Genomic DNA, 15,056 nt, shown 5'->3' on the forward strand with positions numbered 1-15,056 from the left:
TCAACATTTATAGAGCATATATGATGTGTAAGGCACTCTGCAAGATGAAGAAGAGAACATAAAAATAATTAAGACAGTCCTTGCTTTCAAGGAGCTATTGTCTAGTTTCTGGAAAGAGAAGCTACTATCTATTCTTCCCACACCTGGTGAAAAATATTTACATAAACAAAACATGACTCTGTATGTACTCAGAGTCTTTACTATGTTGGTTCTCAAAGCATGGGGCATGGCCCCATGGGGAGGTGGGGCTCATCACCAGGGTCTGTGAGATCAACACTATTTTTATTACACTACTAAGATTTTATTTACTCTTTTCACTGTGTTGACATTTGTAAAGATGATGCAAGAGCAGTGTTGAGTAGAACTACTAATTTTAGCACAAATCAAAGCACTGGCACTAAGCAGTAAATTTTGGCATTGTATTCGTCACAGCCACACACTCCCAGTAAGAAAAAACAAAGCCACTTGTTTGTTGTCCTCGATGAAGCAGTAAAAATCATTAAATCTCAAGCCTTGAGTACACATCTACTAAATACTGTGTGACAAAATGGGAAGGACACATCTGTAAAGTACGTAACAAAGTACAATGGTCTTGATGCACAAATGTTTGACTTGTGAACTGAACAAAAACCATTTCCTTCAAAGGAACACCCTTTTTATTTGAAAGAACTTTTGTTAGACTACGACTATTCAGACTTAAGGTATTTAGTCATTTTCCTAATGAGCTTGTTCTGAATTTCTCAAATGACATGGGCCTTCAAAGAGCTGACAGTAATTGCTGCCAATGATAAAATTCAAGTGAAAGTTAAAATTCTAAAAAAAAAAAAGTTATCTGTTCTGTGAGCTTTATAGTTTCCCAATATAAAGATTTTCTTCTATTAAGATCAAGTGATATTAACAAATGTAATCTTTTTGATATTGTATAAAGAAATGTCAAATTTTACAAGTGTGTATAAGTCAATACAATTAACAAGTCATGCATGGGTAAAAGAGCCATTCAAAGTTCAAAGCAAACCAATGAATTTCAGTGGAATAGCACTCAAAAAAAAAAAAAAAAAAAGGTTTACAGGCTTGAACCTTGACTAACTTCTGGGAATTGGCTTTGGGAATGTTCTCTATGTTACTAACCGATAAGGTTGTTTTTTATGACTAGGGCACTGAATCCTGCTACAGAAGTCTGCCTAGATTGTGTAAACAATATGTTTTATGGTGAATATCTTGACTGGCTAAGCAGGCACAAAGTGTCTGTGTGACCAATTCCAAATAAAAGCCCTTGTCTCTGAGCCTAGTTATGCAGTTTATTGCTGGAGGAAGAAGTTATGTGATCACAAGAAAAAACTTTGGAAGCCTGAATCTGGATTTCTCCAGATTCCACTGTAATAAACCACAGGTGTAATTACCACTGCTTCTGAATCTTAAATCCTTCTAGTTAATATGCAACCATGTAGGTGGTCCTGAGGTCCCAAAGTATGAAAAACTCAGTAATGTTTCCATAATCCACACTGCAGCTACATTTTAAGAAACTGTATTTGCCAAGTTGTGATGTAGTGTCAAAGAAGAATAGCCATAAATTGTTGGAAAGGCTATTAAAATTTACTCGTTTTCCAACTGCATATCTGTGTGAGGCCAGATTTTCTTTCCCACATACTTCAATCAGAACAATTTATCAACACAAGTGAAATGCAAAAGTAGATATGAGAGTTAAGCTGTCTTCTATTAAGCCAGAAATAAGAGATTTACACAGTGTAAAATAAAACAATGCCACTCTTTATAGTATGTTTTTTAAATTTGGAAAAATATTCTTCATTGAAATACTTATGTACAAATGTAATGGGTTTCCTGGACCAAAAAAAATTGAGAACCAATGCTCTAGAAGAACAGACGGGCAGTAAATTGTTATCAATACCTAACACAATAGCTATAACTTGACTATAACACTGGTCCCAATAACACTGAGTGTTCCAACACAAATTTGTAATAGATACGTCAAGATGTTTTTTCTCTCAGCTCTTAGGGGGATCAAGAGTAGCTTGGGACAGTAAAAGACCTCAGATTAGCTGCCACCAACCCCACCAGTTTATCTCAATGTGCTGTATATACATTACCATTTTATTGTCCATATGTGAAAGGTTGGAAAGCACTGGCCTAGTAGAACAATCTTGTAGCTACTTACCTTGCTTCAAACATCCAAGCCATTCTTCACATTACTATCATTTGAAATGTACTGAACAAGTGACATGAGCTATGGGTTATACTGAAAATCTTTGGAATGATGTTACCATTTTTTTAAAGGACCCTCTAAAAACATTAGTACATTTTTTGATGTCAGTAATAATTTCGAATTTCTTGTTCATTTCTTTTCTAATTAAAGTTCAAAATTAATATGAGAATTACAAGAAGCACAGTTTATCTCTTTCCATGGCATTAGTCAAATTATATTTTCAAAGTGATTTTCAGATAGTGAAGTGAAATGGTAATTTATCAATGAAAATGTTAAACCATAACTAAACTAAAAAATAACAAGTTTTCCCCCTAAAGTATTAGTGAGAAAGAAACATTTACTAAGTATAAAAGAAAAAGTTTATCACAGCAAGTATCTATTCAAAATAAGCTTTCATTCATTCAGTAAATATTTGAGGGTTCACTGAACAAATCAGGGAAAAAGTGGGAAGAGCAAATGGTTTTGATACTGCATATGTTAAAGTAATCATCTTTGAGATGTTTCTTCATCAGTTAATTTTGAATATACCTATCTTTTTTTTTTTTTTTTTTTTTTTTTTTTTTTTTTTTTTTGCGGTACGCGGGCCTCTCACTGTTGTGGCCTCTCCCGTTGCGGAGCACAGGCTCCGGACGCACAGGCTCAGCGGCCATGGCTCACGGGCCCAGCCGCTCCGCGGCATATGGGATCCTCCCGGATCGGGGCACGAACCCGTATCCCCTGCATCGGCAGGCGGACTCTCAACCACTGCGCCACCAGGGAGGCCCTGAATATACCTATCTTATACAGTTTTCCTGAGAGGATGAAATGAAATATATTTGCTATGTCTGAAACGTTACTGCATTTCATTCCTTTCATTTTTTTTAAAGTTGTGTTTAATCAGTAGTGTGGTAATTATATTTACTAATGATTTTCTAGATAAAAGAAGTGTTATATTTTAGCCACATATGGGTTAAACAGCTGTTTGTAAATTAGTTTAGGAACCCTTTTGTTTCAATTGGGAAATGCACTGCAAATATCTTAAAAATCAATCTCAGAATAACACTGGTTTGTAAACTGTGTACTGGTTGTATAATAAAATACTAGGTAGGTAACAATATCTAAGTATAATACTCAATTTACTAACTAGAAACATCTTATTCATAAGATACTGTATCTCAAAGATGATGATAAAGAAAATACTAATTAGTTTAACGGTTAAAACAATTGATAAAGTGCTACTCATCAGAATACAGCAGCTAAAGACTGGCAATTTAGAAAAATAACAAAAGTTGTGTAACTTTCAAACAACACAGGTTAAAAAAGCAAAACGCAAATAACTGAAGCCCACAGTGGAGCAAAAATCAGTTAAATTTTAGTAATAATTTCTTTTAAAAAAATAAGCACACACAAAAACATGCAAGAGTTCTAGCAGGAACATAAGGTCTAAGAATTAGATACTAATCTTATCACGATATTTCATCTAGTTTTGATCTTTACGTTGATCTTTTCGTCGATTTAAAGAAACTTTTTTTTTAAAGTTCAGAGAAAAGCAAATTACTAAAGAATCCATGAATAAGAAAAATTAAATGGGGCAGACTTATTCACAGAGCAAAGGTTAGCAAGTGTTTAACCTAGTGTGTTAGCGATAAAGCTAAATTCTGCCTGTGAGTAATTAGTGGCTTTCAGGAAAATGAGAGAGAAAGGGCAGAAAAAAGGAGAGGAAGAAAAAAGTAAATGAGAAAAAATAATGTGGAAGACAGTAAATAAGCTTCTTTTATTCCTTCAGAACACGGTGTTATGAACTGCGTAGCAATGCCCCATCATTATGATCCATTATACTTTTACAGCGTTTCTGGTATCAATCCAATGATACCTACTTTCAGTATAGGATGGATAGACACAGAAACCACCAGCCCTCGCCCCAGACAAAAAAGTAAAGGCTATGAGGTATGACCAAAGGACCAAGAGAGTTCAGGAGAGACATCTGAAGACAGCAGAGAGAGGTATGTGTTGAGGAAGCTGGTAGAGAAGAAGACTTCTATGAAGAAATAATATACAATCCAGGCTTTAGAGAAAAGAGTATAATTTTCACCATGGCTGGTGTGGTAGGCAAAACAGACACTCAAAGATGTCTATGTCCTAATCCTAGAATCCCTGAATACCAGTTATATGGTAAAAAGCATTTTGGAAGATGTAATTAAAGCTATGGACCTTACAGATAGGGAAATTATATCTGATTATTTGACTGGGCTCAATCTAACTAAAATACATGAACCCTTACAAGCTGACAATTTTCTCTGGCTGTAATTAGAAAGAAGGAGTGGGAGAAGTCAGAGAAACTTGACTTCCTTTTTTGTTCATGACCCACCATTCCTGTAGGGGACCATAAGAAAAGCACGAGAATGCAGACAGATTCTAGGAGCAAAGACTGGCGCTGACTGAAGGTCGGCAAGACAATGGAACCTCAGTTCTACAACCACAAGGAACTGAATTTGGCCAAGAATCTGAATGAGCTAGCAACAGGTTCTTCCCTAGACTCTCCAGTAAGGAACACAATCCAGTCAACACTGTGATTTCAGGAGCCTAAATAGAGTACCCTGCTAGTCCTACAGAAACTCTCAGATAATACATTTTGGTTATTTAAGATTAAGTTTGTAGTAATTTGTTAAGGCAGCAAGAAAACTAATACAGATGGCAAGTTTCAGGAACAACTATATTTCAAAGCAGCCAAAGCAAAGGATGTGTGGGTAAGGAAGAATGGAAGAGTGGCTAGGGATGAAGCTGGTAAAGCAGGTAGAGTCTAAGTTATAAAAAAATCTAAGACTTCATTATTTAAGCCATGGAGAGGTGCTGAAACTTTTCTTTACAGTGGGAGAGTAACAGCAAATGGCAGCAATGTTGTTAACTGGGGATGAGAGGGAGACCAAGGGCAGGGAAATTGGTTAAAAGTGTATTACAATTATCTATGCAATAAATGATGAGAGCCTGAACCAAACCAATGAGAATGAAGAGACTGAGAAAACCTGTAAGTTTTGGGGATATTTCAGAAGCAAAACACAAGTCTTGGTTCCTGAGTGATGCTAGAAATGACAGAGCAGTCCTAGATGACCCAAAGTAACATAGTCTTGATGATCAGGTGGATGATGATGTCTAATAATCAAGGAACAAAAGAAAGGCATTATATTTTGAGGAGGTTAAAAACAGGAAGGGGGAAGTATACTCTCCTCCTCTGATTTTACAATAAATGGAAGACACAATTAAGAGTTTTTAAGCAGTGATTAAACACACAAAAGAAACCTCCATTTTGTTAGGCTCTATTACCTCTGCTGTTGCTTTCTGGATAGGCAAATGTAGGCTTGTTTGGGGAATGTCGCAGATCACAATTAAGGAAAGGCTTATCAGGTGGATATATTACATATGGAGATGAGGAATCATGAACCATACTTCCATTAGACTTTGATGGTTCTGCTAAGATGTTCTGAAAAATAAAAATACAGAAATTACCTTTCAAAATTTTAAACCACAAATAGTACGTGTATATATACATATGTTCCACTGATGGAGGCAAAAACTAAAGTCCATTGATCAAACACAACAGAATTCAATCATTACTTGAAAATAATAAAACTTTTAAAGCATTTCATATGTCTAAATGTAGCCATATGCCAAATACTATAAAAAGGAAATAATGTTCACACAACTTGAATACAAATGCTGCAGAGATACTTAAATATGGTACTCACAATGAATATTGTGAGTATAGTTTAATTAATTAGTTTATTATAAAATAAATTAATTAGTTTAATTTATTAATATAGTTTATTTTAAAAATATGTACTGTAAGATATATATTCAGAAAAGTAAATATTATCTTTTTACAGTATCAGAAACCGCTAGAAAATGACTAAATTAATCCTTCCCCAATCAACTACACAATTCCTGAGTATCTATCAAATGTCCAAAACTCTGGGGTATATAGAAAGAAAATAAGGCATATTCCTTGTCTCAAAAATTTTACATTTAGTTAGGGGGAAAAAAGGGAGAAGCCATTAGAAAACATTAAAGCTTATCAAACACATAAATATAAAACTTTATTTCCACACATACACCATTCTGCATTTGTCATACTGTTCAACTTGGGACATTACATTCCACATGATAATTTTCAGTGCAGGGGATGCTAACTGTTTTGTTTTTTGTAGGTGACTTCCTTTTGGTAGAAAGACCTAGAGTGGGAAAAGGTCAGGTGGAAGATATGACTGCTAGCTGCTCAAAACTCTCAGACATCCATTTTTCTTATTCAAATAGCCACAGTAAACTAGGTTCTCAACTCTTAACTTTGGGGAACTCTAACTATAAAGTACCAGAATAACCTGTGTCCAGAAAAGTAAAAAGGAACAATGAATATTTGCAATACAGTAAACCGCCTCCTGGAATAAAAGGCCATCAAAAACCATATTGTATCTAAATCTTATTAAAAATTGAAGGCCATATTTCCATGTTAAAAACCATGCAATTTTCCAGTTGATTTAAGAAAGCAAATACAAAACATACACTATGGCTGTGAAAACTAAAAGAGAGGGCAAAGAGCTTGGAAATGGTGGGAGGTAAGTCTCAAAAGCAGTACTTAAATCCATGCTACTCTACTGTGAAACGTGTGTTCACATGCAACAAGGACTAATAGTTGGCATTTTTTCAACTTTTGGGCAAACTGACATCAAGTTTTGGAGGTGGCTAGAAAATAGGGTGTTTTTCAATTCTTAAAATATATAATACTGCCAAAGCTCTTGCAAAACACCATGCATAATCAATCACATAGCTTAACTTTAAATACTGTTCTTCACAGAGTACCTCATGTCTCCATACAACCTACTAGAATCCTATCATTTAACAACTACCATTCAAAGAACAATGGTTAGGGAGCATTTAACAACAATGGTTAGGGAGCATTTAACATGTCTATGAACATAAGCCATGAGCAAATTCACCTATGATTTTCGAAATGAATTGTATTAGTATTACCAAACATTGCACAGATATTAACAGAAGGATTATGCATAAATAATTTACCAAAACCCAAAAGGAAACAAAAACAAAACACCCAATCAAGAAATAAGAACAAACCATCTTTGCTAAATTCATTGCCTGCTAGCTCTTGTAAAATGAACAGTTCAATATTTGTCTTTCAACAAAATTTGTTACATATACATCATCAAAGTACTGCTTGGGTCAGTTGACAAATTAAGAAAAGTCTTAATATAAAAATGCAAATTATAATGACACTTTTTTTTTGAATAGTAATTCTAAATATATTCCATTTTCTAAGTCAGTCACCTAATTTTGAATGTCAGGGTTTAAGCAATGAAAGTCATTGTTAACTATGAATGTTTTGGATCAATGTCCTCATTTGCTGCCAGAAGTCTGAAGCAAAGAATAGGAAGAATACATAAATCAACCCAAAGCAAAAGGAAGGAAAAAAATGGCTTTATAAAAATCATTTACAAGAACTATTTTGAAATAAAATTAAACCAAGAAATAAGAAACTGATAACTCAATTACGTACACATAGTGTCTATTAAAAATTGTAGAAGATAAAATGTGGTAACTACATACAATATTATTCAGCCTTAACTTAAAAAGGAGGGAAATCCCATCACGTGCTACATAATGGATGAACTTTGAGGATATTATGCTTAGTGAAATAAGCCTGCCACAAAAAGACAAATATTTTATGATTCTACTTACATGAGGTAAAGTAGTTAAATTCATAGAAACAAAGTAGAAATATGGTGGTTACCAGGGGCTGGGGAGAGGTTGCAAAGGGGAGTTGTTTAATAGATACAGTTTCTGTTTTGCAAGATGAAAAAGTTCTGGAGATCTGTTTCACAACAATGTGAATATGTTTAATACTACTGAACTGTACATTTAAAAATGGTTAAGATGATAAAGTACTAGGTAAACAACTAAAGATAATAAGAAAATAGTGAGTTGTCACACCAACCTGACCTCCAGTAGAATCAGGGCAATCACATTCTATGTGATTAACTGAAAAATTTACTAGCTTTCAAAAGAGAACCCACAAACCTACTTGCATCTGTTCTCACACACATAACACAGGGAATGACCTTTGTATAACCACTTACCTGCTCAAAGTCTTGGTTGTCCTTTCTAAAGGACATGGTATCCCTCCAGATGCCATCTATTTCTCCCTCCCTACTAGACCTTGCACACTGCCATTTGGAAGGAAAGGAAGGGAGGGAAGGAAAGAAAGGGAGAGAAAGAGGGAGGGAGGAAGGGAGAAAGGAGAGAAAGGAAGGAGGAAAGGAAGGGAAGGAAGAGACAGCAGGGAACAGAGAAAGTGGAGGGAGGGGAGGAAGGAAGGAAAGACAGACTTCTGAACTTTAGGACTCCTCTCCAGCTCCTGTCTCATTTCTCAGCTTTTATAACAAAGTCCCTCAAAATACTTGTTTGAAACTACTGCTACTTCTTAATCACCTTCCCTTTTAATCCCCTCCAGACTTCAATCCTCACCAATTCAGAGAAACAGCTCTTTAAGTTCACCAGTGACTTTTTACAGTGCTGAACTCAGTGACCTCCCAGAAGCATGTGATACAGCAGATCACTTCATCCCAATACTTCCTTCAGTGGATGGAACACCACAATCGGATTTTCCTTCTAACACCCAGGCGTCTCCCTCAGAATCTCCTGGGCTCTCTCTCCTTCCTCTTTCTAAATGCTGGAGGTTCCCTAAAGCTTAGTCCTTCCTCCTCTTGTCTTCATCTACATGGATACCTTTGACGATCTCATCATCTCTCAGGGCTTTCAAAAAGCCACTATCTGCTGATAACTTTCAAGTTTAAATATGTTATATATAGCTCTCCCTCTTGAAACTCTATATTCAAATCAACCTTCTTACTCGCTGTCTCCACTTGGATGTCAATATGAGGACCCCAAACTTAACATGTCTATAACCAAATTCTTGAGTCTATTTCCCAAACCAACTCCTCAAAGCATACCACAATAATTGGCACCACCACCTACCCAGCTGCTCAGGCCGAAACCCTTGCACGAGTCATTTCTCATACACATCTCACATCCAATCTTTCAGTATATCTGGCTGGGTCTCTCTGTCTTTACCATATATACAGAAAGTCTTCAACTTCTCATCAATTCCACTACTAATTCCCTGCTTGACACCACTGTGATCTTTTTGTCTGGACTACCATAATAGCCTCCTAACCACTTTTGTCGAGGTCCCCCTAGTCTGTTCTCCAAATAGTAGGCATTATGATTCTTTAAGAAAATAACTCAAGTAATGCCCCTAATCAGAACCTTCCAATGGCTTTCCATCCCAGAATAAAATCCAAAATTCTTACCAAGACCCCACATTAACTGACCCCAGGCTAACCCTGACCTCATCCCTTACCAGTCTCTCTCCGCACCACCTATCCCATCCCACCCCACCCCCATATTTTCCAGCCATACTGACCAACTTTTGGATTTCTAAAATGCACAGTACACTGTTTTCATCTGCTACATTTACTTTGCCTGGAAAGCTCCCTTCCTCCCACTACTCAGTTATCTACTCAAAAGTTTGTCAGTGAGGTTTTCCCTGACTAAGCTATCTAAAGTAGCACCTTTTGTCACTCTATCTCCTTACCCTTTTAAGAAACACTATTTCTACCTGATATATTTATCATCTCTATGCCCTGTAGAAAAATAAAAAATACATTTAGTTTTTGTCCCTGAAAGAGATTTAAAAACTCTCAAAATTTTTAAGTGATAGGAGTGTCTTTGTTATGGTAATAGTGGGGGCCGTGGATAGCTTTAGGATGAGGGCAGATAGCCAGAAAAACCTACCAGGCGATTAGAGGGTTAGAAATTTCAGTCCCACCCCCTGCCCTCAAGAGAAGGAAGAGGGGCTAGAGATTGAGTTCACTCACCATTGGCTAATGATTTAGTCAATCCTACCCACATAATGAAACCTCCCTAAAAAACTCTTTGTTCAATGAGGTCCCAGGAGTGTCCAGATTGGTCATGGAAGTCCCTTTACATCTTACCCTGTGTGTTTCTTCCATCTGGTGGTTCTGGAGTTGTATTCTTTATAAGAAAAAGTTTTAAAAAAGTTTTAATTGTAAGTGTAGTGTTTTCCTGAGTTCTGTGAGTCACTGTAGCAAATTACTGAACGTGACAGGGGGAAGAGTCAGAACTCCTTAATCTACAGTTGGCTGTGCAGAAGTACAGGTTCCTTGGGGACATCTGGGACTTGCAGGTGGCAACTGAAATGGGGGCAGTCTTGTGGGACCTAGTGTCTTAACCTATGGTGTTTGCACTATCTCCAGGTAGTGTCAGAACTGAATTGTAGGACACCCAGTTGGGATAGAAAAATTGCATGTTGGAAAAATATAGTCACCCCATTAAGGGTTTAAGTTCCAAAAAGACACTCAATAAATATGTTTAATAAACCTGTTGAACGAATCAATTATATAAATATTTTACAAAACAGGAAAACTGCATAATGCTTATAAAACTGAAAAGCTTTTGTCTTCTAAGTTACTATAATCTCTTAGAAGACAAAAGCTTTTGGTTTCTTTTGTACCAAATAATAGCACAAATGTCATAGGGAGGCTGTGTAGAAAGAGTTAACATAGCAGACTCGAGGTCTGCCTGCAAGGTTAGTTCTTGGCTGGTATTTCGGAACTTGAATTTTGGGAAGGTTCCAAATATTGTCACCATTAGAGTCAGGGGTCCCCAAGACCAGCCCTGGGTTCAATGATTTGCTTGAAGAACTGACAAAACTCAATACAGAGTTATACTTACGGCTATGATTTCTTACAACAAAAGGATACAAAGCAAAATCAGAAAAGGGAGAAGCTACAAGAGATCAGGCACAAGCTTTGAAAATTCCTCTCCAGGTAGAGTCATACAGGATGTGCTTAATTCCTCGAGCAACTAATAGAGACAGCTGTGTCAAGTGGCACCTACTAAGGAAGCTCTTTAGACTCAGTGGCCAAGGTTTTTATTTGAGGCTGGTTATATTCCTGACTCCCAGAAGGAAAACAGGTGTTCAACATTGTGTGCATAAACAGTTTAAGCACAATAAGCCACTCTTTCCTGATTTAGGTTAAAGTTCTAGATCTGTGTAGGAAACTGTTTACCACTCAAGTTCACAGATGCCAATGAAGAGCTAACCTTGCAAACAGCCCTTTCTAAAAATAACAAGTCATCTGGAATTATGGAAGATTTCAAGAGAATTATTTTCTGTCTTCAATGCCATATGCATCCAATCATGGTACCTGAGAACTATGGAAGGGCAAAGGATCCTTTAAGCATACTGTTTATGCTATCTTCTCTCATATTAATACTAAAAACAACCCATAAACCTCAAACTCACCTTGCACTTTACAACCTACACTTTCATTATCTGGGTTGATCTTCACAACATTCCTGACAAGTAAGCAAGTAAGAAAATATCTCCACTTTACAGTTCAGGAAAATATACTTGGATTTATTTTCAGAACAATGAACATGGTATCTTAGATTTGTTAGCACACTGTTTTCTCTAAGCACACTCATATTCTCCTTTAATTATCACAAGAACCCTATGAAGCAAGCACAGCCAATATTACTGTCCCCATTTTGTAGGTGAAAAAAGAGGCTAAGAAAACATAAACTATTTGCTTCAGGTTTCACAGCTACTAAGGAGCCCAAGTCCAGCTCCTAATCCAGTCCTCTTTCCAAATATTTTTCCGACTAAAATGATGATTCTAGGAAAAACTTTCAGGGTTAAAGCCAAAATGTTTAACCTGACCACTTTCTTTCCTGGTAGCTTTAGCTGTTAGGTCAAACATCCTACTTAGGAACACTTATAACTCAAATATTCATTATTTATTTATTTATTTATATTTTAAAAAGACGACTGATTGATTGAGACATGCTAGCTCTATGTTGTGGTGCCTGGGCTTCTCTCTACCTGTGGCGTGCGGGTTTTCTCTTTTTGTCTCTCTAGTTTGGTGCACGGGCTCCAGGGTGTGTGGACTCCGCAGTTTGCGGCACGCAGGCTCTCTCCTTGAGGCACGTGAGCTCAGTAGTTGTGGCGCGTGGCTTCAGCTGCCCCACAGCATGTGGGATCTTAGTTCCCTGACCAGGGATCAAACCCGTGTCCCCTGCATTGGAAGGCAGATTCTTTACCACTGGACTACCAGGGAAGTCCCCTCAAATATTTATTAAACATCTCTGTGTATGACATTGTGTTAAGTGTGAAGGATGATAAAAAACGTTCTATTACTTGCCTTCTTTTCAAATGTAATGTGCAACACAGCTGGAAGAAATAAAAATCAGGTACATAAAAATTTAAATACCATTTAGCAGACCATATACAAATACATAGAAAAGATAAAGCAGTATGACCAAGGCGGGGTTATTCCAGGAATCTAAAACTGTGTGAACATTAGAACATCTTTTGATGCAATCCATCCCATTAAAGTGAAAATCCATATGAGCAACAAATGCAAGAGTAGTCGATAAAATTTAATATCTAGCCATTATTAAATAACTTTTTTCTTATGGTAATTAGAAAATTTACCAAAAAAATGGCAACATATTTAATGGTGCAAAATTCAAAACATCCCTTTTAAATTCAGGAACAAGGCAAAGATTATCTACAAGACAACTTCTAGTCAATGTTGTGCTGTTATTTCCTAGCCTGCATATTAAGATAATGAAAAGAAATAACAGATGTTAAAACTGTACAGGAAGAATCCAAACTTCACTGATTATGACTGTCTCAACAGAAAATACCAAGAACCCTCAATTATTAGAACTGGAGTTTAGGAAAGTTGCTGAGTAAAATTAATATGCAATAATCAATAATAATTCTATATACTAGTTAGAAAATGCAACTTATGAAAACAAATAAAAAATAAAGTAACTAGAAATGAATTTAATAAATATACAAGACCTGAAACTATAAAACTTCACTGAAAAATGTTCAAATAAATGTTACTCCACAAAACTGGAATAACATGTTCAGATAGACAGCTCAATATCCTAAAGACATCAGTTATTCCCAAAATGAACTAGAAATTCAATTCAATTTCAATCAAAATTCCAATACCAGACTCTAGAATTTCTACTGAAGAACAGCAGAGGACCAAGAATAGCTACCATTTCTTCTGAGGAACAAGGAAGATAGTTGGCCTCTCAGACAAAAAAAAAAAAAAAAAAGGAAATCATTAAGACAATGAGTATAGAAAAATACAACAGTGGAACAAAGAGCCCAGTAACACGTCCATACACATATGGAAATTAATATACTGACAGCTGGAATTGTAAACCACTGGGGAAAGGATGAGTTTAAACAAGTAATGCTGAAATGCGTATCATAAATAAAACATCCCTACCTCATAAGCACACAAATTAATTTCAAGCAAATAAAAGACAATAGGCCCCAACTTTAAAATCTGTAGAGAAAAATATAGAAGAATATCATTAAGGCCTTGGCTATAATGAAGAATTTAGCCAAAAAGCAATAATCATTAAAGAAAGAATAAATTTTACATTAAAATAAAGAACTCTTGCTAATCAAAACATATCATAAAAAGACGAGCCAAAGAGCATTAGAAGACTCCTAATAGTTGATTAACATCCAGAATACATAAAGAATGACTATAAATCAGTAAAAAAAAAAAAAAAAAAAACAATTGAAAACAGGCAAAAGGTACTAAGAGGCATTTCACAGAACCAGAACAAAACCCACAAAAGACTAGTAAAATTATGAAAAAAAAAAGTGTATCTTCATCAGTGATCAGAGAACACAAATAAGAATAAGAACAGGACACCACTTCACACTCATCTCTCAGCAAAAAAAAAAAAAAAAAAAAAATTGACACAACACCACCGGTTAAAGAGGATATAGATTAAAGGGGACTGTTGATGGGAATGTAAACTGGTACAATCACTTTGGGAAACAATTCAGCATTACCAAATAAAGCCAAAGATGCACACACTCTATGACCCAGCATTTCACTGAACTATTTCCTCTCTCTCCTAAAAAAAAAAAAAAAAAAAAGTCAGTCCTAAGTTTCTAAACATACACTACAACCCATTACTGTGTTGTAACCCACAGCCCAAACCTGCGTTTCAAAAATCGCTGCTCCTCAAACTTTTTGGTCTCAGGACGCCCTTACACTCTTAAAAATTACTGAAGACCCCAAAAAGCTTCTGCTTATGTGGGTTATAGCAATTGATATTTATCACATGAAAAATTAAAACAGAGAAAATTTAAAGATATTTACTAATTTAAAAATATTAAACCCATGATGTTATCATAAATATAATTTTTGAATGAAAAATAACTATATCATCCAAAAAATTTAGTGAAAAGAGCGGCACTGTTTTACATTTTTTGAAAATCTCTTTAACTCTTGGCTTAAAGAAGCCTGCTGGATTTTATTTGCTTCTGCATTCTCTCTGTTTTGGTTGATGTACATGAAGAATCTGGTCTCCCACAAAGTGGCTGGATAAGGAAGGACACTGTAGACCCCCAAAGGTCTTCAGACCACTCTCTGAGAACTGCCACGCTAGAGAAAAATTTGCACATGTGAAACATATAGAGATGATCACAACAGGACTGTTTACAATAGCTGGCAAACAAATGAACAAACCCTAAAAACCCCAAAGCCCATCAAGATACTATACTATACAGAAATATAAAAGAGGCTCTGCTATTTACTAGTTGTATAACCTTGACTTAACCTCTTTGTCCCTCATTTTGCTAATTCAAAAATGGAAATACTAATGCCAACCTCATAAGATTATTATGAGGATTAAATGAGTTAATACATAAAAAGTATTT

The 15,056-nt window shown here is 35.8% G+C and overlaps 1 protein-coding gene across 2 annotated transcripts in view; it reads right to left on the bottom strand.

Annotated features, from left to right (window-relative positions):
• Positions 1–15,056, bottom strand: part of CEP57 (centrosomal protein 57) — a gene marked incomplete at its 5' end in the record, with an annotated part of 45,211 nt that overhangs the window by 27,316 nt on the left and 2,839 nt on the right. For both annotated transcript variants that reach the window (XM_079709196.1, XM_079709195.1), the window contains one exon: positions 5,522–5,678. In XM_079709196.1, the coding sequence (XP_079565322.1) occupies positions 5,522–5,678 (157 nt within the window). The remainder of the gene's footprint in view (positions 1–5,521; positions 5,679–15,056) is intronic.

The sequence above is a fragment of the Hyperoodon ampullatus genome (assembly GCF_949752795.1).
Source record: "Hyperoodon ampullatus genome assembly, chromosome: 7".
In the NCBI taxonomy this organism is placed as follows: Eukaryota; Metazoa; Chordata; class Mammalia; order Artiodactyla; family Ziphiidae; genus Hyperoodon; species Hyperoodon ampullatus.